Source organism: Eulemur rufifrons, chromosome 6 (assembly GCF_041146395.1).
Source record: "Eulemur rufifrons isolate Redbay chromosome 6, OSU_ERuf_1, whole genome shotgun sequence".
NCBI classification, from domain to species: Eukaryota; Metazoa; Chordata; class Mammalia; order Primates; family Lemuridae; genus Eulemur; species Eulemur rufifrons.
In genome coordinates this window covers 29653159-29677468 of record NC_090988.1, presented here as the reverse complement: position 1 = coordinate 29677468, position 24310 = coordinate 29653159, and the positions used below count along the sequence as shown (strand labels likewise).

The 24310-nt window shown below is 32.1% G+C and overlaps 1 protein-coding gene across 2 annotated transcripts in view; it reads left to right on the top strand.

The window, feature by feature from the left end:
- The window catches only part of DYNC2H1 (dynein cytoplasmic 2 heavy chain 1), a 285364-nt gene that overhangs the window by 239392 nt on the left and 21662 nt on the right, over positions 1 to 24310 (top strand). For both annotated transcript variants that reach the window (XM_069469002.1, XM_069469003.1), the window contains 2 exons: positions 17193 to 17302; positions 18304 to 18385. In XM_069469002.1, coding sequence (XP_069325103.1) covers positions 17193 to 17302; positions 18304 to 18385 — 192 coding nt within the window. The remainder of the gene's footprint in view (positions 1 to 17192; positions 17303 to 18303; positions 18386 to 24310) is intronic.

Below are 24310 nucleotides of genomic sequence, written 5' to 3'. Positions count from 1 at the left end.
TACATTATGATTTTGTGCATAAAGCACCATCTATTCATTCCTTATTCTGTCATCTGTTATTTTTATACAATACTTGTTTATTTAAAAAAAAGTGTTCTTTCTGCTTACTGTGGCTCTTCATCATTTTTGAGAATTTAAAGAAAAATTATAATTTAATATAGATGGATCATGTGGATGGTAACTGAAACCGATTCGTAGGTGTGACTGACTAGTTTGCTCTAGGAAATACTCCCCTATGGGAGCTGCTTCAAAAAAATCTTTTGGCCAAATTGGTCAAGTTTTTTTCAGAATGAACCAGTCAGGTAAATGCAGGAATATTGAATAGAATAAAGAATAATATAGAGCAGCAGTCCTCAACCTTTTTGGCACCAGGGACTGTTTTCATGGAAGACAATTTTTCTACAGCCCAGGGAGAGGGAGGATGGTTTGGGGATGATTCAAGGACATTACATTTATTGTGTACTTTATTTCTATTATTATTACATTGTAGTATATAATTCCTCTGCTTGTTGCACCTGTTTCACAAACAGCCTTCACATTACTTACCACATTAACTTCTATCACGTGAATAACTTGTTCTGTTCCTCTCAATGCAGCAATCTTTATCCGTGTTTTTTGTTAGTAATTCACGTACCTGCCCACATCTTTAACCTTGTTATCACTCATCACTGCTCCACCTTTGAACCTCTAAAGCATACATATTTCACTGTCAACAACGACATTTCACTGTCAATTTCTTACTGTCTTAGACTTTCCAGCCTCTTCCTGCTCAGTGTTCTCCCAATCTGTTAAGTTTCTTTCCTGATCTTGGCCCATGGCACATAACTTTAACCATTCTCTTTCTAGTATCTTCAGTATTCTAACTCACTTTTTTAAAGGCTTCATCCTTTCTGAAAACCATTGAACTTGGATTGGTATCTGTCCGTATACAGGCTGCTGAGCTCTCCTAGTGACACTTCAGATATAAAGTGTGCAGTACTAGATGGGCCCTAAGCACTGCTCCTGTATTCCACAATGACATTTCAAACCTTCACTAACTTCCTGAAGACTTCAAGCTGTGAGATATGACCACTTGAAAATTCCTGCCCTTCTCTGCCATCTACAAACAAATTTGTCTAAAGCCATCCTCATCATCTTTGCTCGAATATAAAAGAAGTTGACCTTCCACTGTTGAAGGCTCATCCCTAGACCTGTGTACTTGATTCCATCTGCTCTCATCTGTTAGTGACTGTCTCCAGGGGTCTTCCCTTTCTTTTCATCTTCTATTCTTACTCTTTTGCCAACCTAAAAATGGGACTACTTTGAAGGCACCAGGACCCATCTGAATGTTTTGCTTCTAATATAACCAATCCTCTGGGTTGGAGGATTATTGGATAAAAACATACTAGATCCAAAAATGAGGTTAAAATTAGCAGGTAGAGAAGAATCAGGCAGGGACTCTGATTTGCTCATCCTTCTATATGCCGTGTATATGCCTGGACATAATCTATCAATAAATGGTGAAAGAATGGAAAAAAAGGAAGGAGGGAAAGAAGGAAGGGAGGGGAGGGACAGGGAAGGGAAGGCAGGAAGGATGGACAAATCATCAGTGATCTTAGAAAAGTATAAGAATGCTCTGAAGTTCTTTTATAATTACATGGCTATGATAACTTACCATTTCATATATTTTTCAGTATTGTTTAGATTATTTTTATAAAAGGTAGGGATATTTTTTTATTTGTTTTAAATAGTAGCCTGTATTACACTATGTGGGTAAGAACACTTAATTATGCTGTGCGCTTATAATGATAAATATATTGTTATACTGAAATTAATTTCCTTTAAAATAATTTTATATGTATTATTGCGATTTTTCTGGCATGGTTATCCATATTCATATTGAATACTGGCCATCAAAACTGAACACTTTTCCACTATGCAATTTTCTTAAAAGCTTTATAGGCATTTAGCCTTAATTGTAATGATCAAATACTCTCTTAACCCTCAAGATAACTTTCAGACTTGACCGTAGCTTACTTTCCATCCTTCCAACCAGGGAATATACAATATTTCTCACTTCCATCACCATCTGGGGATTTTTTTTTTTTTTTTTTTTTGGTATTATTTGGTTTTCCTGGCTTAATTTTTTTTCAGTTACAAATATATAAAGATGTCCACCTCCGTAAGATAACCTTTAATGTTTTCGATTTGCTTTTCATCTATTCAAGGGCCTGATGGGTACCTTGTTTTCATCTATGCCTTCTCTATTTCATAGACACATATTCAGAGCAGCTTGTGATGCTTAGAGAACAGTGAAGCTACCTGGTTGGGGGGAACAAAGGGATGGGAACCTGGGTGGGCAGGGAGAATTAGAAGTACTATTTATAAGAATCTGTCAAAATAGAAGCTTTTGGTTTATTAAGAAAACATACTGACCAGACTGAATCCAAACACGTACACAGCAGTTTGAGCCTAGATCCAGCCATAGCGTAATATTTCAGGGCCTTGCGTTTTAGGGCATAGCATATGAGGAAAGAGAGCAAGCTACTGAAGGTGTCAGATATAGTCCCAGTTCGTTACAGGGGTTTTGTGCAAATGAGGCAAGACTGACTAGTGTCAAGGGTGGCATTCATTTATTCATTCATTCAGTCAAAAATATTGTAAGCAGCTACTTTATGCTATGTTCTGTGTGAAGTACTAGAGATACAATGGTTAGTAAATAGATATAGTTCCTACCTCACAGAATTTACATTTCTTGCACTCATTCATTTTAGCAATTAAAAAAATGCTATATATTTTTTAAACAATATATATAAATGTAAACCAGGTGCAGTAGCACCTGTAGTCCCAACTATTCAGGAGTCTAAGGCCAGTGATAGCTTGACCTTGAGCCTGGGCAATATCATAAGACCTTGTCTCTAAAAAAAAAAAAAAACAAAAAATCTGTATATGTGATTAATATTTTCCTGGTGCCAAACTCTGTTGTGCACGTGGCAAATGTAGAATGGTAAACAAAATAGACATATATCTTGTCCCCTAGGAACTAGCCTTTCAATTTATCAGAGAAGATGGAACTGAATAAATAACAACAGTGAGAGTGATAGAGAAAGTACACTACTATGGGAATCAGTAGCAGGAGTACTTAATCTAGAGGGGGTCAGGGAAGTGATACCTAAACTAAGAACTTAATAGGAATAAACCAAGTGAGGAGAAGAGGAAAGAATGTATCAGACTGAAGGAATGCCAGAATCCAGAGTAAACATTGTGGTTTCAAGTAACTAAAAGTATAACATAGATTGCAAGAAGGAGGGATGTTCAAAGATTAGGCTGGAGGGAAGGAAGGGCCAAGTCATAATACTATATTAAGGAATTATATATAAGGTAACCATTGCAGGATTTTAAGGAAGAAATTCAGATTATGTTTCAGAAGGATCATTTTGGCTGCAATATGGAGAGAGTCTTTGTCTACTCGGTAGCATAAAGTTTAAAATTTTCCTCCAAATGCTGGTAATTTAGAGAGAGTTAGAGCACCCTTAGGTACCCAAGGAATCTCAGCCAAAGAAAGTAATTGCAGGCAGCCTGGAATTGACTCCCTGGTCTCTACAAGATCATTTAGAACAAAGACCTTTTTTTCCCCCATTGAAAATTCTAGTGTATTTCCAGCATCTAGTATACTGTCTCCTGAATGAATGCATGAACAAAGGAATTAAACAATGAATGAACTAGACAGGTTATTTCCTATGGGAAGCTTAGAATTATTTTCTTGGCTTCAAATTTTTCTGCCTTTTCTTCAGAAATAACATCTTCTGAGTGTTTCTTTGATTTCTGATCTCCATTCTTTGTTTTCCCCTTGGCCTGTAGGATAGCCCTTATAACAGTATATTCTGATTTTTCTATAATGGTCATTCTAAATTCCTGCATGTTGTCTACCCACTTTGTAAATCTTACATTGTCAAAATTTGTCTTGCTTCCTTTGTCTTAGTATTCTCAACATCTCATAGCTGGATCCCTTGATTCTACACTTGAAATTTTTGTTCCAACTTGGCTCATGAGTTGATTCTATCTAAACCAAGTTATATAGAGAGGACTTCATCACCATGGCACTCCAGTGCCAGTTAGGCATGGGTATACTAAACAGACCCAATATTCTAGACATGTATTAATATAATTGACTCTTAAATATCTGCCTATTATACTTCTGTTAATCAAATTTGGAGTGCCATGTATTAATGGCAAGCCTTAATGCTCATTTTTTTAAGACTAAGCCTTCTGCTTTGGTTCCATGTGTTTGGTTTTAAGATTTATAGTGACTTCTCCTTGAATTCCACCAATTTTTTGGCCTAACTCAAACTAGTAAGTGAAAACTGCTATACTACCAAATTCTGCCACCTTTCCTTCTTATGACAGAACCTGGCTATTTATATCAACGATTAGGCACCTCTGAAGTCTGGAGAGATCTAATCAATAAATATCATTAATTGTTTGAGAACTGTTTTATTTTATATTCTCTTAAGATCTCAAATGCTAAAAGTAATCTTATTAAAATTACGTTATGAATCATTCATTTATTTTCTGAGGTGTCTTATTCTGTTTTAGAAGGTTCTGCCATACTTTGCATTCCTGGAAGAGGAAATTATTTTCCTAACTCATCTTAGTAACTCTCACAGTCCTTAGCACAGTGTTTTACACATAGTAAGTACTCAATAAAATTATTCATAGGAAGACTTATATAAACAAAATTGAAAAAGTCCATATGTGGCTCTAAAACCTCCAGCATCTCTATTTTTATATATTAAACTCAGCTAGAAGAGAAACTTGTGGATATTTTTTATTCATATGTATATGAATAAATATATATGTATATTCATTAATTTATTCATTCAGTGAATATTTATTGATCTATTATGTGCCAGCCCACTGTCTAAAATGCTGCAAATACACAGTAGTGGGAAAACATGAAATTCCTTTTAACAGAAATCACTACATTTTGGTGAAAGAGATAAATGATAAATAAATATGTTACTATTAGAATTGCATGAAAATATATTTTGGCCAAAATCCTGAGATTTAAGATTAATATACACCCAAGCTTTAAGTTGGATTATCACCATCACAGAATGAACTTAGGGTATATATCTGAAATTGTATTTAGTGAAATATAGCTATTACTATAGCAGTTGTATTACAAAATTTGGAGAGTCAAATTTTGTACAGGGACAGTAATTTCTCAGCACTAACAGCTGATAAATCCTTCCTATGGCCAATTATTTTGCATATTTGAAATACTAAACAGTACTCTATGGTCTATGATGATCTGCAGTTTTATAGAAGCAATCTTACAAAACATACTATTTGTACTGCTTGCAGAAGATAAATCTTGGTTCTAGAAATGTGACAGTATAGCAACATAATTGGCTTTCACGATAACAAAATCTTTCCTGAATTTCTATCTGCATCACAGCTTTCATCACATGCATACCAATTATAGCAGCTTCCTGGAGTAGCATAATAAAAAGATCTTTCCAGCAGAAAACATGAAGAGAATACTTAAACTCTTATGACAAGTTTTTTTTTCTTACAAAATCATCAGGTTCTAGCAAACAATTTTCCCTGAAAGTACCCAGTGGTTGTTAGTAATATCTGCTATGTTGGTACCCTTATTTGCAAAATACTGTTTCAAAGCTTTTCCTGGTTTATGGAGACATTTTTTGCTATTTAAAGGCTTTTCTTACATCTTATTTGAACATAGTTTATTAATATATAACAAGACAGTTGCAAAAATATCTTGTGTACCATGTAGTTGTGTCTTTGGTAAAGAAGAATAATAAAAGAATAATAAAAATTTTTCTGCTATAGTCAATAAATCTGTCCTGTCAAGTACTATGCTGTTATTTCTGAACACAATGGAAGATTGTGAAGAAAACATTGTGTGCCTATGATTCCTAAGTTAATTACAACCTTTACCACATTTGATCCATTGTCAATGATAATTACATGACACTTGCTGATTTTCCATTCTATAATGTATCATCTATCAGATTCACTTTATTAGCTATATGCAATTGGAAATCCCTTCACAAACATGGAAAGTGGTGATTGGTTTTATTGTTAATTTACATGTTATCACACTTTAAAAGGACTTTGGACTATACATGTATATCTATTTGTGATACACAATGTTGAAGCAGACTATTGAATAGTCTATTTTTTTGCAGTAAAATTAATTTAAGAAAATATTTTTTTCTCATATTTTTATTTTTATGTCTGAATTAAAGATGATTTATATTGGATAATCTTATAAATGATATTACTTATTTTCTTCTTGAGAATTTTTATATGGCAAAGTTGATATTCCATTGTTATTTTGTTCTCACAAAATTGGAAATATTCCCAAATAACTCTCTTAAAGGACTCATGGTTAAATAGTACTAAACAAATTATTAAATTTTGTTATTAAGTGTTACTTAATGTTGCAAATGACAGTAAGTCAAATACTTTTACAAAGATCTAGATTTCAATATTGTCTAACATATTTTTCTTTGTATTATTTAAATTTTTATTAATATTTTTGATTAAAATGCTTTCAACATTTTCCCTTATTTATCCATCTATTGTATCTTCTCTTAATAGTTGTATTATCAATCTATTTATTGAACCATGAGTTCTCAATTTTTTAACATAAAACTAACAGCTTCTAAAATCATTATTCTTTAAATTTTACTCTTGCAATAATACATATTTATATTTCAAGCTAAGAGAATTTCAACCTGTAGAGTACATAAAGAGTTTTCACTTCAAGTAGCAGATAGTGTATAATATTTAAAATAAATCTAAATATCATGTCTTGTTGGCATTACTAACATTATTACACTTATTAGATAGGGTAGTAACATCTGTGCTTATACAAATATTAAAATTATTCATTTCTGGGATGTCAGAACACTGTTAAAGTGGGCATCTGTTTGTTGAGCCTACCAGAAGGTAAAAAGCAAATAACAGAACTTGGTCAAATATTGAAACTAAGCTGAACTTAATTTGTAATAAATATCAGGATGCTATAAAGAAAATTGATGTAGATTAAGGGGGCTAAAGTACGTGGGTTGGGGAAGGTAACACTTTAGTATAAGTGGTCAGGGAAGGCCTCTCTTAGAAGGTGATACTTAAAGAGAGACTTGAATGAAGTAAGAGCAAACCATGAAATGTATCTGAGGGAAAAATAAATCTTGACAGAAAGACCAACAAGTGCAAACTCTCTGTGACAAGAATGCGCTTTGCTTGTTCAAGGAATAAAAAGGGTGGCTAGAGCACATACGTAAGAAGAGTGTTATTAGAAATGAAGTTGGATGGGTTTCCACGTATCATGAAGTATGGGTCCGTGTATGCTTGGTAAGGACTTTTAATTTAGTCTCAGTGCATGGGAAGTCAGTAGATGATTGAGAGCAGGGGATTAAAAGGTTATTCTCGTGGTGTGTGAATAGACTATAGGGAAGAAGAATGGAAGCAGGTTGACCAATTGAGAGGTAAATGTAGTAATCCAGGTGAGGTTATGATGGTATTATGGACTAGGGTAGTGGCTGTAGAGACAGAGAAATGATAATATTTTGATATTAGACCTGTGGATTTGGCTGTGGAGCATGGAAGAGAGGTGTCAAAAATGATTTCAAGGTTTTGATCTGAGCACTTGGTTGAATGATTTACTGAGTTGAAGGATATTGGTAGTAGAGCAGATTTCTTAGAGAGGAGGGAGGTGATCTTACAAATTATGAGTTCTAATTTGAATATGTTTAGATGACTTTTAGACATCTTTGTGGAAATGTCAGAAAGTAACTGATGAGAGAGAATGAAGTAGGAGATATAAAATTGGCAGTCATCATCATATCAAGATAGTGTTTAAAACTAAAGGACTGGCCAAGCATTTGGCCCTGGTGCATTCCAGTATTGAGATGTTTAGAAAAAGAAGAGTGGTCAGTGATTGAAACCAAGAAGTGGTGGTCAGGAATATAAAATAAAGCCTTGGGAGGCTGTAGTGATCAAGAAGTCAAGAGAAAAAGGTGTTCTAAATAAAAGGTCAAAGTCATCAACCATATCAAATGCTGTAAGTGAGATTAGAGAAAAATCATGTTTAGCAACATGGAGAACATTGGTGATCTTGAGGAATTGTTTTGTGAAGTTCTAAAGAATGAAAGCCTAGTCACATAAGTTCAAGAAAGAATAAGGAGTGAAGCTGAGATGGCAAGTATAGACAGTTCTTTCAGGGAGTTCTGTTCTAAAGTAGCACAGAGGGGGTACCGGTGAGGAGAAGGGCCAAGGGAATGTGTTTTTATTTTATTTTTTAGTATGAGGGATATTTAACATATCTCTGTCCAATAAAAATGAAAAAAATGTATGATGCAAGAAAAAAGGAAATAATTTTAGGAGTAAAGTTCTTAGAAAGTTAAGAGGGAATATGTCCCAATGCACATGTGGAAGAATTGGCCTTAAATAGAAGCTTGAACTATTCGTAAGATAAGTTATAAATTATAGTTGGTCATTAAGAAGGTAGACAGTATAAATACCACATTAAAAATTTGCCACACTAAAAATGAAATACTATGCCAAAAAGCCATTTCTACTAATCTTGTTTCCCACAGTGGTTCAGGTCTGCATGAACTCTGTCTAGGTTTAGCCCATGTAATTCAACTCATTCCTCTCTTTGGAAAAGTCAGGAGAAGTGGTCAATAAAAATCATAAATAATGAAATTTTCCCTTAAGCCTTTCAGAAATTCTTTTCCACCTTATTGGAGGCAGGTTCTGTGCTTACTATGCCAAGAGTTAAAATAGGAAGAAAATAATAACTTTCTGTAGAAAAAAATAGGATATTCATTTTAAGGATAATAAAGCAAAGGGGAGAGCTTACTATTTTATCTGTAGGGCTTTAGGGACATTACATTCTGTTCATAAATTGGTGTGTGGAAAAATTTCCTATTTAACTTAAAACTGTCTCTAAAAAGATACTCTACAGGAAAATATCATCCCATTTACTTGTGGCCTCAGATTTATTGCTAATCCTGGCATTCATATTCTACAAAATGGTTAGAATCTTCATGGGGAATTTCAAATAAGGAAAAGGTAAAACACCCTAAAAACAAGGTCCTAAGTAAAAATATGATTTCCATGTCTTAGGAGGGGAAATGTAAAAGGCTAAGAAATCTTATCCAGCCATGCAAAAGAACTAGAGCCACAGTGGGCGAGGGGAGGTCAGAGAGAGATTTCTTATGGTCTAGGCAACTTTAGGCATCATCTTTAAATCTGATGGAGATGAGAAATGCCAGGAACATCAGAATTTCTTTATAAGTTTATAATGTTAAAGCTCTTCTCAAAAGAGCTTTACTTAAATCTGTTTCTTCCAAAGTTGTTTGGTGAAGATTAATTGCGTAAAAACATGAAAATGGGGAAATGAAAAGTTAAGTTTTTTAGAAGTTTTACTTTGAAAAACTCTGAGAAGCAATACAATGAACTCTTTACATTAAGAAAATTTTAACCAAATTTCAGGAGAAAAAATACAGCTACTGACTCGACTTGACTAAGGATTCTTTCTTATTTTCCTTTCTTTCTTAATTCCTGTTAATAGCAGGTAAAGCTCTAGATATATAAATTAGTTGTGTTAAACTGATAGAATTAGGGAAGATGTTTCTGATGTGATAGTATTTGAACAGAGACCTGAAGGAGGTAAGGTAATAGCCATGCAGTTAAATATTTGGTAGAAGAGAGTTTTAGGCAGAGGGAACAGCAAGTGCCACTTCCTGAGGCAGAAGAGTTTTTTGAGAAAGGGATGCCAAGGCAACTGAAGGGGAATGGTCATGCTTGAAGGTGCTGACTCGGGGAGGGGAGGGTGCGAGGAGGTGATGGATATATACCTACATGATGAGTGCAATGCGCACTGTCTGGGGAATGGATGCACCTGGAGCTCTGACTCGGGGGGATAGGCGGTACATGGGCAATGTATGTAACCTGAACTTTTGTACCCCCCATAATAAGCTGAAATGAAAAAAAAGAAGAAAAAGAAAAAGTGGTCAGAAAAGTCAGAGGTTAGGTGGCGGGGGATGAGAGCTTTGGAATTGGGCCAGGTACAAACAAGGTAGGACTTGTCTACTATTGTAAGGACATTGACTTTTGTGAGTGAGATGGGATCTCTCTGGTAATTTATATGGGGGTTGGCATGAAAACGTAACAGTTGGGGTCTTCAAAATGTTTTCTTCAAATTTCATTATTTTTAATGCATGTACCAAGTATATTTGATTTAACCATTCATGGAAGCTCAACAATGCCATCTAGTTACCAAGAGAGTACTGTTTTTGTTCCTTTTTTCCCCCTAAATTTTGATCCATTGTTTTAAGAATGAGGATAAGAATTGCCATACATTCAACCACATAATGGATGAGCCAAGAGCTTTATTCATACCAAGTCATACACTGAATTTTATGTTCATCAAATGTTTCCCACACATATGGTAATTATTATGTTTAGAAATTATTCATGGTCATTGTTATTATATATAACTAGATATTGCTTAATTAAAAAATAATGATCTTACCAAGAATATAAATAAGGCATAATTTGGGTAAGAAAGCAATACTCTGCTTTTCTTTGTTCCCTGATTTAAAAAATTTTTAAGTTTCACCTAAAAACAAATTAGACCTATAATTTTACTCTTTGAATTTTATTTTGCTTGGCCCAAAGCCCTGAAACATTCCTACAAAATATAGCAATTTATAAACTTGATTTTTGCCTAAATAATAAAAGAAATCATTAAGTAACATTTTTATAAATTGATATATATTTTCAAAGTCACCAATTAAACAGTAAAAATTGGCAGATTGGATAAGACAAGACCCAGCTCTGATGGCCATAAGGCATCAGGGCATTTGCACTTTAAATATAAAGACACAAATAAGTTAAAAGAAAAATGATGGAAAAAGATATACTATGCCAACACTAGCCAAAAGGAACCTGATGGAGCTATATTAACATCAAGCAAAATAGATTTCATAACAAAGAATATAGCTAGGGATAACAGATTATTTTATAATGATAAAGGAATCCACCCATTGAAAAGACATAACAAAACTAAATTTGTACATACCTTATAACAGAGTTTCAAAATACATGAAGCAAAAAGCTGATAGAACTGCAAGGAAAAATAGATAAATCTAGTATTAAAGTTGGAGATTTCAACACACCCTTGTCAATAATTGCCAATAGAAAGTCAGTAAAGATATAAAAGACTTAACACTATTTAATTAACTTAATTGATATTTCTAGAACATCATCCAACAACAGCAGAATACACAACATTCTTTTCAAGTGCACATAGAACATTTCGGAGGTAGATGACATTCTGTGCCATAAAGCTAGTCACATTAAATCTAATAGGATTCAAACCACACAAAGTATGCTCTCTGACCACAATAGAATTAGAGTAGAAACAAGTAACAGATTTATGGAAAATCTTCAAATATTTGGAAGTTAAATACATACTTGAAAATAACTCATGGGTGAAAGAAGATATCAAAGGAAAGTTGGAAATTAACTGAATAAAAATCAAAAACAATATATGTTCAGCACATATGTTTTTTTTTTAATGATGGGGAAAGTCTTTATTATACTAATTTCCTACATTGTATATGATTTAAGTTTTTCACAGTCAAATGTTACAAACATGGTAAAGTAGAAAAGAATGAAACAATTGCTTATTTTGATTTTAATAATTCCATTCATTACTATTGAAAGAACTGATGCTATCATTAGAAGGTTCAAGTAAACACACTTTGAAAGTTAACGCCAACTTAAAAATTACTTGGCTTAGTATAGCTACCAAATCATTGAGGTAAAATAACCTCTACCTTACCAATTTTATAAATCAAACTGCTTTATTTATATAAAATCTTCAATCATATTTCTCTAAAGTTCTCCATTATTTTAATATCTCATAGCTACCACAGTACCTTAGCACCAACTGAAATCAAACAAACATCATTTTATATACTTAACTACGAACCTCTTATACAATATTAGCTCAATTTGCTTTTTCATTTTTTTTTTATTTCAGCTTATTATGGGGATACGAAAGTTCAGGTTATATATATATATTGCCCGTGCCCCCCCATCCCCCCCGAATCTGAGCTTCAAGCGTGTCCATTCCCCAGACAGTGCACATCGCACTCATCATGTAGGTGATACACCCATCCCCTCCCCCCCACCCCCATCCCCCCAAGTCAGAACTTCAAGCGTGTCCATTCCCAAGCACATATGTTTTTAAAACAGTTCTCTAACGTTGGTAGGCAAACTCAGGGAGTATATAAGGCAATATATTATTTTTTTAAGAGTCAAAGAGTTAAAAATGATTAGAGCTCCTGGAAGCTAGTCCAAATCAATTTTGTTATCTTCAACTCCAAATTTTACATCTCAGTCTCAAAACTCACTAACTAAACTTGAAAGAGAGCACTTAATTTCTTTTGTTTTCTACTATGGTTAATAATGTAACTGGTAAAGCTAAAGCACACTTTTGAATAATGATGACATAAACTCAGGTTTGAGTTTAGGAAAAACTTAGACTCAAAGAATGGCAATTATCTAGTAATATGCCTTCTATTCATCAAAGTTGGTACTACAAAGTGTAGCAAGAAATGTCTTATCTTTAGGTGTTAATTGAAGTTTTAATTCCAGTATAATTCCTGGTAATCTACCTTGCTGATGAGCTACAGTTTATTCATCCAATGAATTGAGAAACTTGTTATACATAGGGCTATTAACATGCTAATAACTTCAAACAGTTTGTTTACTCCCATCAAAATAATGACTGAAGGTACTTATTTTTATTCTGGATAAATTAGATTTTAGTTCTGGATGAATTTATTCTCAGATCCCTAAGCTTCTAAATTTATACTAAATAATTTGGAAGAAAAGATGAAGGACTATAAAAGATGACACACAGAGAAGAATGATTGCTTAAATTACTTGTTATTTGCATTAAACATTTTCCCCAGGAACACATTGCATTAAAACAAATAAAATGGCACCAGTTTATTAATGCATTGCATTTTAAACTATATTATATTTGCTATTATAAGTGAATGAAAATACTCATTGATAGGCTGTAGGCCAGACCTCTGAATGATATATTTTGATATATTTTCTTCCAATATTTTTTTCTATTTATTCAAATAATGTTTTTATGTAATTAGATTCATACCATGTATACATTTTTGCATTCTGATAAATACATTAGGACATGAACATTTTCCAGTATCATTAAATATTCTTCAAATACCAGTTTTTATTGACTGTGTAACTTTATTGTATCAATAGACCATAATTTAGTTAGCTAATTTCTATTTATTATGCTTCTAATTTCTTATAATTTTAAATGAGTAAGCCATGTGTAATAATCTGTTATTTTTTAAATTTACATTCCAAGAAAAGGAATTACTGAGTAAAATTTTGTGTATTTTTAAAGCTTTGACACATTTTACCAAACTGTTTTATAGAAATATTGTACCAGTATACATTCCTAGCAAAATGTCCGTGTTGCACACTTACCAACATTTGATCATTATCATTTCTCCTTCTGCTATTCTGTTGAGCTAAAAACATATCTCAGCTTTACGTAAGAACAATTGAGGATGGTCATATATTGTTTCAACAAGCATGTAAACAATTTGCCATTGTGTTAATGTTAACTCATTTTCATATTTGTGGTAAATGTATTATTTACAATTTAGTTTAAGTGGTTTTCACTTTTATTTGCATTCTTATATATACAAAATTTTATGTACTCCAACCTATATTTCTTTTCCTTTTCTCTTTTTAAAGGAAGTGTGCACTATTTTATAATCTCCACCCCTTTTTTTTCCTTATCTTAAATTGATTTCTTTTTTTCTCCATTAATCCGTGTAATAACATTCTATTCTAAATGCTAAGTTGCATGGTTTTAGGTTAGAATGTGAATTAAAGGTTGAATTTTTTCTCCCCAAACATTTAACCATTTTTGCCCAGCACCATTTATCGAGTAATTTTTCCATTCCCCAGAGATCTGTGATACCACCTCATAATATTAATGTATTAAATTCTAACAGTTTTACTTGATTGTGATCAGAGACTGAAGCATATCTTCTTCTTTGTATCTGGATACACCTTTCATAAATGTGTGTGAACACTTGAAATATTTTTCTCTATGGAGTATAACTAATATATTTGCATTTACCACTGTCATTTAATTTTTTGATTTTATGGTTTTGGCCCTTTGGGTTTTTCAAAAATTTTTTATTATGTGTGTTTAATTTTGTTACAATAATCATTTAGATTTAATTCTGTTCTACTGATTTTGTTGCTTATAGCCAATAGCTTTAGCCTCTAGCTTCTATGTCATCAAAAATAGTAGTTTTATTAATATGTAAAAGAGTTAGAAAACGTTTGGGGGTAAAGTTTAAGATACAGAGGTGACATCTATATTTTCTAAACTCTAGCCTATATAAAAATGATACTTGCTTGTATTACAATTGACTGATAAGTTAATTAGATATAATATTCTTGAGGGAACAGCCTTTTTTCTTCAAAATTCTCTATTTATTTGTTCATAAAGGAGTGGAACTCTTATGAAATACTACTTCTTTCCTATGTATTATGGTTTTCCACTTACGTTTTTCAGAGTTATTTGTATATCTCATCTCCCCTAACTAAATGGTAACCTTTTTGCATTCAGTAAATGCTTCTGAGTAAGTGAATGTAATTTGAATTTATAAATGCTGCTTCATAACCAGCATTTTTAAAATATTACAATATTTTTAAACTATCTCATGTCACCTTAGAAACTCACTTATCTTATAATAAGGGAACTATACTAGGTGATCTATATGGTTCATTCCAGTTTAGAAGTTTTACTACCTATGATTCTGTTTGTGTGTATGTGTGTGTATAATATTCAAGAAATTGCCCAACCCATTCACAGTTGTTCAATTCTATTGGCTATTTATTCATTTATCTCCATAATATTTTTTATACATGATTTCAAGAATTATAAGTATATATTCTCATAATCATAGGAGACACAAGAAGTTTAATGTTCAATCTCAAACCTAATCCTTTAAAAGGGGCATGGCCTATATAATCAAGAGTGAAGAAAAAACATGTAATGAAAAAGACTTCCTAGCTAATACATCTACAAATTTGTTGACAGTCCAATTCATGTATGCATATTTCTGCTTATTAAAGATAATGCTACTTAATTCTTTATATCTATCTATATAAACATGTATAAATGGTTTTTAAAAAATGTGTTTGTTGGTTCTTCACTGTGAAGTTTGCTGTTCAAAGTCATCACTCACACTAAAAGAATCTTTGTTATTTAAACTTTTATCAAGTAATACTTTTGAACTAGTCTACCTTTAAGCTTAGATTAAGAAATTGTTTTTCCTTTGGATTAATAAAAGCAATTTTACTAAAAGGACTTTCCCTCCTTGACTAATTATATTAATTCAAACTTTAATGAAGTGAAAATCTGATTATCAGCCCATACTCTAATTTTTAATTAGTTTGAATATTTGTACATCCATTCCTATCAACACTTCTTTTGGGGTTATTTGAATTCAAAATTAATTTTAAGGCATTAATGAAATAACAGTATAATTGGAAATATTTATTAAATGATTATTTTAAAATAACTTATAAATAACAGGAATATTTATAATAAGGATTATATAAGCACAATTTTTTGACTATGTTTAGCTGATGAAAGATAAATAAACAGACAGATAATGTAATAAAAATTATCTGATAGGGAGTAAATATACAATGTATAATTTAAGATTATTTAATTGAAATACTTTATGAAGTATTGTTACTATAAATGATAAAATCTAAAAGAAAAATAATTATACTTTGTTAAGGAAATCTTTTAAGTCTTTTCTACTTACAAAATCAACATATCCATTGGTAGGAAGGACATAGGAACATTTTTTACTACAGGATATGAGTACTAGTCAAATGCATTAAGATATTAATGCAACCACAGTAGCTTTGGAGATTTTAATTTCTCCTAGACGTGGCTAAGAGATATAAATGCTTGGATAGATAATAGGGTGTTACAGTACATGAAACACATCCTTTCTATAAGAGTAATAAATTTTAAAAAAACACAATTTTTTCCTAGACTGTTTATAAATCATGAAAAATGAATTACTCAGTAAATGAGGATTCTGAAAGTTTTTAATAGCTGACATTACTGTAATACCATCTCTGTGTACCAGCTGAAATAATAGACTGATTCAGAAATCATCAGTAAGCTATCTATCTTTAAAGGTACATTAACACCTACAGGAAACATTACCAAGAAACAAATCACTTAAGGCTGTCTGAGTTTATTTCCTGGCTCCAACATTTACTAAGGGTGACCTTGAGTAAGACCCTTAACTCACTGTGCCTCCATTTCCTCAGTTGTAAAAATGTGGATACTAACGGTAACTTGCAGGATCGTGGTAAGCATAAAATTGGTTAATACGTGGAAAGCATACAGTAAATGTTGCAAAAGACTTTATATGGTTTTTATTCCAAATGGCAATTTTTTAAGTACTTATGAAACATATTTTATATTGATATGTATTTCTACAAATGCAGCATAAGCTGATTTATAAAATGGCAGATAAGTAGAAAAGGCTATTTAAAAAAAACACCTTTTAACACAGAATTATTTCTTCTTGGACATTATGCTCCACTGTAATACTTGATTCAGTAAGTTGGGAAATTCACTATCAAATCTGGATCTGGAACCCTAATTCTGTTTGCATTGCCAAGACTTGAGGACCCTGAGGACTCTCTAGTTAGACCCAGATGTTCAATATTTCTTTAGCACACTTTAAGAAATGAGTCATCCCTAGAAGTGATGGTCCAAACTGAAACACTGTCCAGTAGGTTAATTCTCAGATTTTGGACTTTTTATTTTGAGCATATTTTTACCAACAAAAAGTTGTGCAAGGAAGCTTATTTATGATGGAAAAGTTTTATGCCAAATTACTATTCCAGATTTGATAAAGTGAAAATCTTTTTTTTCTAAACACCATTTCAAAGCATTTGGAAACTGTAACACTTTCTCATTGAAAATGACATATGCATATTAATTCTTTAATTGATTTATCTTTTAAGTGTGTGCATATTTATAACTTTATATTCCCCCTCTCTAGAACTGGGTAGATAAAGCTGAAAAACAGGTTCTTCTCTCTGATACACTTGATCTATCGGAACTCTTCCATCCAGACACATTCCTTAATGCTCTTCGCCAGGAAACTGCAAGGTAATTAAAATGAAATACTTTACTTATTTGTCCCTGAGGGTAATTATGTTTTGCTTTATTGACTTCCTATTACACTGCCATTGATCGTCAAGAAATAAATTAAAAAAAATAAATTGTTGAAATACAGATAATTGTGTTTTCTAATAGTATACTTTTAATTATACAGTTAACTTTTAGTTTAAAAAAACATTGCTTTTAGTTATGATGTATTTTATTAGAATTGAAAAAAATGAAATTTAAATTTTATCATTTTGATGATTTATCTAGACCTGTGCTATCCGATGTGGTAGCCAGAAGTCACATGGAGCTATTTGAATTTTAATTGAACTAAAATAAGGATAAATATTCAGTTTCTCAGTCACACTAGCTACATTCAAAATGTTCATTATCCACATGGCTAGTGGCTAGCTTGTCAGGCTGCACGAAAATATTTTTATCTTTGTCGAAAAGTCTACTGGACAGTGCTGACTAGGCTCCTTGGTGAAGAACAGGCCCTGATGGTTAAGATCAAGCTCCTTTTTATACCACACTCAGATTATCATATCATATGTAGACTATAATTTTTAACAAATTCGAATGTAATAAAAGAGACACTACCAAAAATATACTCAACAAAATTTAGTAGTTTAGTGACTCAATTTGTACTGTCTCAGGATATTATAAGTATCAATATTTCAGTTCAACTAATAAACATTTATTGAATACCTATCATGTGCCTGCATTTGAGGGTCATGGTCAAACAGGTTATAAAAATGGAAAGAAAAAGTCCTATCCTTAAGGAACATCAAAGAGGAGACTGTTATATAAACAGTTATTAATAACTTTAAAAACTTAGTATAAAATCTAAGATATTATACATAATGTAATAGATCTTACTATTTATACATGGTAAATGTTTAAATTTTGAATAAATATATTTAATATATCTATCTTCAATTACTCTTCATATTTTAATTCCTGAGGATTATTGCTTTGTGACATTTGCTGCTTTACCTTTACAGGGCAATGGGTTGTTCTGTGGATAGCCTTAAATTTGTAGCCTCATGGAAAGGTCGACTTCAAGAAGCAAAGCTGCAAGTTAAGGTAATAGACTAATTTCAGATGTTTATCTGAGTCTAAAACTTATCAATTGATATAAGAGACCCTGAAATTCTAGTCTCAAAGTTACCTGTCTCTATAGTGTGAGATCAACAGAGTTAGATTGTATTATCTGTGTTAAAAATCAGAGTAAGTTAAGGTTTAGAATAAAACAACTTGTAATACAAAATATACAATCTCCTAGTGCAAAAATAAGAATCTTAGGGATACAATATTTGAAAGAGTAATTTTTGATAAAAAAATAATACAAGTCATGAAGTTCTCTTAGATTACCTATTCTACAATTCAATTTAATAAATATTTACAATAAAGTATATACAGGTTGAACATTACTAATCTGAAAATCCAAAATGCCCCAAATCCAAAACTTGGAGCACCAACATGACGCCACATATTGTCCACATGGGTAGCTGAGATAGGGACATCTTTGCTTTCTGACAGTTCAATGTACACAGACTTTGTTTCATGCACAAAGTTATTACAAATATCATATAAAATTACCTTCAGGCTATGTATTTGCAACATAAATGAATTTTGTGTTTAGACTTGGGTCCCATCCCCAAGAAATTTCATTATATTTACACAAATAGCATTATGTGCAAAATGACTGTCTATTCTGCACGTAATGCTATTTGTGTCAACAACTGACCACACATATTATAGTGGTCCCATAAGATTATAATAGAGCTGAAAAATTCTTATTGCCTAGTGACATCTGTCATGTACAACAGAGCCATCCTAATGTTGCAGGGCAATGTATTACTCACTTGTTTGTGGTGATGCTGATGTAAACAAACCTACTACACTGCCAGTCTTATAACAGTATAGTACATACAATTATGTACAATACATAATACTTGATAATGATAATAACTGTTTTTGGTTTATGTATTTACTATACTACACTTTTTATTGTTAGAGTTACTCCTTCTAATGATCTTTAAAAAAATTAACTGTAAAACAGGTCCTTCAGGATATATTTCAGAAGACATTTTTAGCATAGGAGATGACAGTTGCATGCATGTTATTGCCCCTGAAGACCTTCCAGTAGGACAAGATGTGGAAGTGGAAGATAGTGATATTGATGATCCTGACCCTGTGTAAGGCCTAGGCTAATGTGTATGTTTGTGTTTTAGTTTTTAACAAAAAGTTCAAAAACTAAAAAGAAAAATTCTTATAGAAGAAGGATATAAAGAAAAATTTTTTGTATGGCTGTATAATGTGTCTGTTTTAAGCTAAGAGTTAATACAAAATAGTCAAAGGTTTAAAAAAATTAAAAAGTACAAAGTAAAAAGTTACAATAAGATAAGGTTAATTGAAAAAAATTTTTTAATTTAGTGTAGCTTTAGCATACAGTGTTTATATAGTCTACAGTAGTGTAATGTCCTAGGCCGCCTCATTTACTCACTACTCACTCACTCACTTACCCAGAGCAACTTCCAGTCCTGTAAGATTTATGATCTGTGCCCTATACTGGTGTGTTGTTAGTTTTTTTTTTATCTTTTATACTCCATTTTTACTGTACCATTTCTATGTAGAGATATGTCTAGATACACAAATACTTACTATTGCATTACAGTTGCCTACAGCATTCAGTATAGTCATATGCCATTACAAGTTTGTAGCCTTATAGCAATAAGCTATAGCCTGGGTACATAGTAGGCTGTACCATCGAGGTACACTCTGTAATGTTCACACAATGATGAAATCACCTAATGATGTATTTCTCAGAACATATTCCCATCATTAAACAACACTATATCCCAAAATTAAAAAAAAAAATCTGAAATTCAAAATATTTCTGGCCCCAAACATTTTGGATAAGGGATACTCAACCTGTATAAAATATAGTATATAAAAAATTAGACCAAATCTTGTCCTCAGGGAGTTTACAATTTGTAAGTACATTAGTTAACTGTTTAAAAAAAAAAAAAATCAAGCCGTCTATGATGATCTCTTTCTTTTGTAGTATAAATTTTCCTAGCTCTTTTACAATAATAATAATTCAAACATTAATAACTAATTAAAAAGTCTGTTATGGAGACTTTTTCCCAAACAACTCCAACCTTCTTCCATATCACTACCACATCACTAGCCCCTCTTCCACTACCATTCCCTACCATCCTTTTTCATTTCCTCACATAGAATTGCTCTCTTAACGTTTTTTTTTCCACTGCTAATATGACACTTTGTATGTTGGGCTATGATTATCTGTATACATCCATATTGGTCTGTCTTATGAGACTGTAATGTCATTGAGAACAAAGGCTTTGCCCAAGCCATCTTGAGATCCCCAGTATCTAGTCCAGTATATCACACATAGTTTTTTAAATTCAATGTAAGACTATAGTTCTTTAACAGTTAACCTTATGTAACCAGCTTTTCAGAAGTTCCATTTATATTCTAGTTTCCTGTTCAGCAAATTTGTTTTCATGTCACTACTACTTTCTAACATACTATATAATTTATGTTTATTGTTTTATTCCACTGGAATGTAAGTCCCATGAGGGTAATTTTTTTCCAGTTTTGTTGTATCTCAAATGCTTCAAACAAGAACTGTTACGTAATTTTGAATGGTTGAGGGCCTACAATAGATGAGGAACAATAGTGAGTTGTTCTTAACATTAACTATAATGGTGTAGTGTGCTAGAAATTTGATCATTAACAATAAGGCAGATTTTTCTCTTTTAGCTCTATAGGTTGCCATAAAATTCTCACTGAAAGCTAAAGGAATTAGAAAGGTTCTCTTTCATCCCTTTGGATTTTACTTTAACCTTAGCCTCTAGCCCATAAGGAGAACTACCTTAGCTATTACTGGTGGTCATACATTGTTGCCTAATTGTCAAGAGAGGGAAGAAACACAAGACATGTATAAGCCAGGTATATATTGTACATAAACATGTATAGACCTGATCATGTGGTCTTTGACAGCTATGAATCACACAATGTAGTGTAGTTCAAATATAGGAGTATGAAATGCTAGGGAAGCCAGTTTTATTCTGTGTCAAGGTGTGTTTATATTTCCACAACTTTGTTGCCCCTAGTCTTACAAAATGGAAATATGGTTATCCACAACCAGAAAATTGCAAGCTTATGTAACTATATTTTGTAGATGGAAGGAAAAGATGACAGGCAGTAAAATAAGATTCTAGTCTTAGTTTTCCAAAAAAGAGCCATGTGAGCTTTTTAAGCAATTAAGGGAACAGTCTGAGCCTTGACCTTCACAGTTTATAAATGATTTTAAATAATAACTTCATTTACACACTTACGAGGAGCTCTGAATATATATGTATACATATATACAATATGTGTATATATATTTGGATTATATATGCTTAGGTTTCATTGAGTCAATATTTCTTAATTAGAAATGAAAGTATTTTTTAATATAAAGTTCTCTATATCCAATAAAGTAGAATTATTTCATATTTTCATTTGGGATTCATTAAAAGTATATTATTGTTAAAAATTAAAATATTCACTGGTAAATATATATAATAACATAAATAAGTTTAGTATAGTGGCCAGAAAATTATTTTTATTAGTAATGTATTTTCACATATATTTACAACTTTAATTTAAAAAGCCATGCCTACACATGAGATTTAAGGTAATTCAACAGAATTTTTCCTCTTTTTGGTCCATCCATGTGAGCTACAAAAGCACATTTTCTAACTTACTTGCAGTTTCCAGAAATATTTATCAGGGAAGATGTCTTTTGTAAGCCCCTCGCAAAATCAGTAAGTTACGTGGTCGACTTAGGCTCCTTTTAGTTGTATTTTCAACAAAGGGTATTGTTTCAATACGAGAACTTTGGATTTGAATTATATTTGAATTTTACTGTCACTCTATCTTTATCACCCTAGACTGAATTAAACCATTGAGGCTGTAGTTTTCTAAACTGATCAATATCTTAAAACCCTTTAGACCTACTTAAGAGAACAAGTGTATATTGATTATTTTCAGATCCTGAATGTGGCCCTCTAAAATTTCCTCACTACCATTATTGATTTATTATTTTTGTTAAATAGCAGTTGTGAAACTTAGTACTGGAGTATCTATAAATCAGCACCCTTTCAGCCTGAGTGTTAGATCTTCCCAAGGCTGTGAGAGGAGTGCCCTAGCAACATTTCAAGTGCTCAGTAGCCACACATGGCTAGTGGGTGCCATATTGGACACTCTAGATAGAAAAGTTAATTTGCTAGAAAAATGTAAATATCCTTTGGTTTTCAAGATTTTTTTCAATAATGTTTAATATTTGCTATGATTACATACTTCTAACAAATACAGAAGGAGAGAGAACAGTAAAATGAATCTACATATTCAAGGGTTTTAAGTTTAGAAACAGTCCTCCTTTTTCTCTGTATTGTTTTTGCTAAAGCACATTTCAGGCATCATTTTATTTTACCCCTCCAAGGTTCTGAATGTGTTCCTTACCCAAAAAAAAAAAAAAAAAAAATCAATATTTTCTTAAATATAATGTATAATCACAGATACCAAAATTAACAATTCCTTAGAATCATTTAATATTCAGTTCATAACAATATTTACCAGATTGTCTGAAAGGGAAGTCTTTTCAATGGTTTGTTTGAACCAGGATCAAAATAAATGCTCACATTGCATTTGGTTATGTGCTGATCCTATTCTTTTTATTTTATACCATCGTTTGTTTACAGGAACTGGGTCACTTCTATAGGATTATGTACATTCTGTATTCATCTTTTTGCTTCCTTATTGCATTAACTTTTGTACCTGTGTCCCACATTTATTACAAATGGAAGTTAGTTCCAGTGGTCTGATTAGATGCATGTTTTTGGCAGGGAAGGGGGAATACTTCATAGGTGGCACCGTGTGCTTCACTTTATGTCATGAGGCACACAATGTATTATTTTCCTGTTTTTAGTAATACTAAGATGGATTCGTGTGTACAGGTGGTGACAGCCTGATTCCTCATGTAAAGTTCCCATCAGTCTTGCATCTTACAGTTTTAACCATTAATGCTTATTGCTTTATTCCCTAATAACTGTTAAATAACTGTTAAACTCTCAATAATGAAAATAAAAAGACAGCGTAGGAACCCAAAGACCACAAGGTCCTACCCAGTTACAGAGCCTCAGTAAAAGAAGTATTGAAATGTGTACTTCTGCAGAAAGAGAAACCAGAGAGAAAGCAAAAGCAAATACCAAAAACAGTAGTGAACCCCAAAATTAACAAAATAATTTTAATAATTTAACTGAAATTTAAGTAATTTAAATATTGACTAAAATATAGTTTAAATATTGACTATAAAATATATTAGGTTCAAATTAAAAATCTAAACAGTAATAATTAGATTAGAAATAACATGCTACAATTCTTGTCATGTTCAGTACTAAACATAAGTATTTATTAGAAAGCTTTATAAATACTTAAAATAGGCATACAATCCATGGCATAAATGGAGGAAAAATTAAGAAAAAAAAGATAGTAAAGAGAGAAAAAATGTAAACCTATTAGCCCCTAATTAAGAGATTAAGAAAATAAAATCTAGTTAGATGCTGCTTAAAGGTATGCATCTAAATTATGACCACACAGATAATTTAAGAATAAAGAAAAGGAAATGAAAGAACTAAATAGTGAAAAAGTTAATCATGTTCAAACTTTCCCAAAATCTGAAAGTATTTTTTTTTTAATTGTGGTACAAATTTATGTTTCAGTTAGCATTTGCTCAAACCACCCCAAACTTAGTGGCTTAAAACAATAACAATTTATTATTTTCTCACAACTCCATGGTTTGCCTGGGCAGCTCCTCTGCTGATTTACTCAGACTCACTCTGCAGCTGTATTCAGCTATGTCATTGATACTGCAAGGTACATGCTGGCCTCACCCACATATCTGCACTGAGTCACCTTAGTTCTCCTTCACATGGC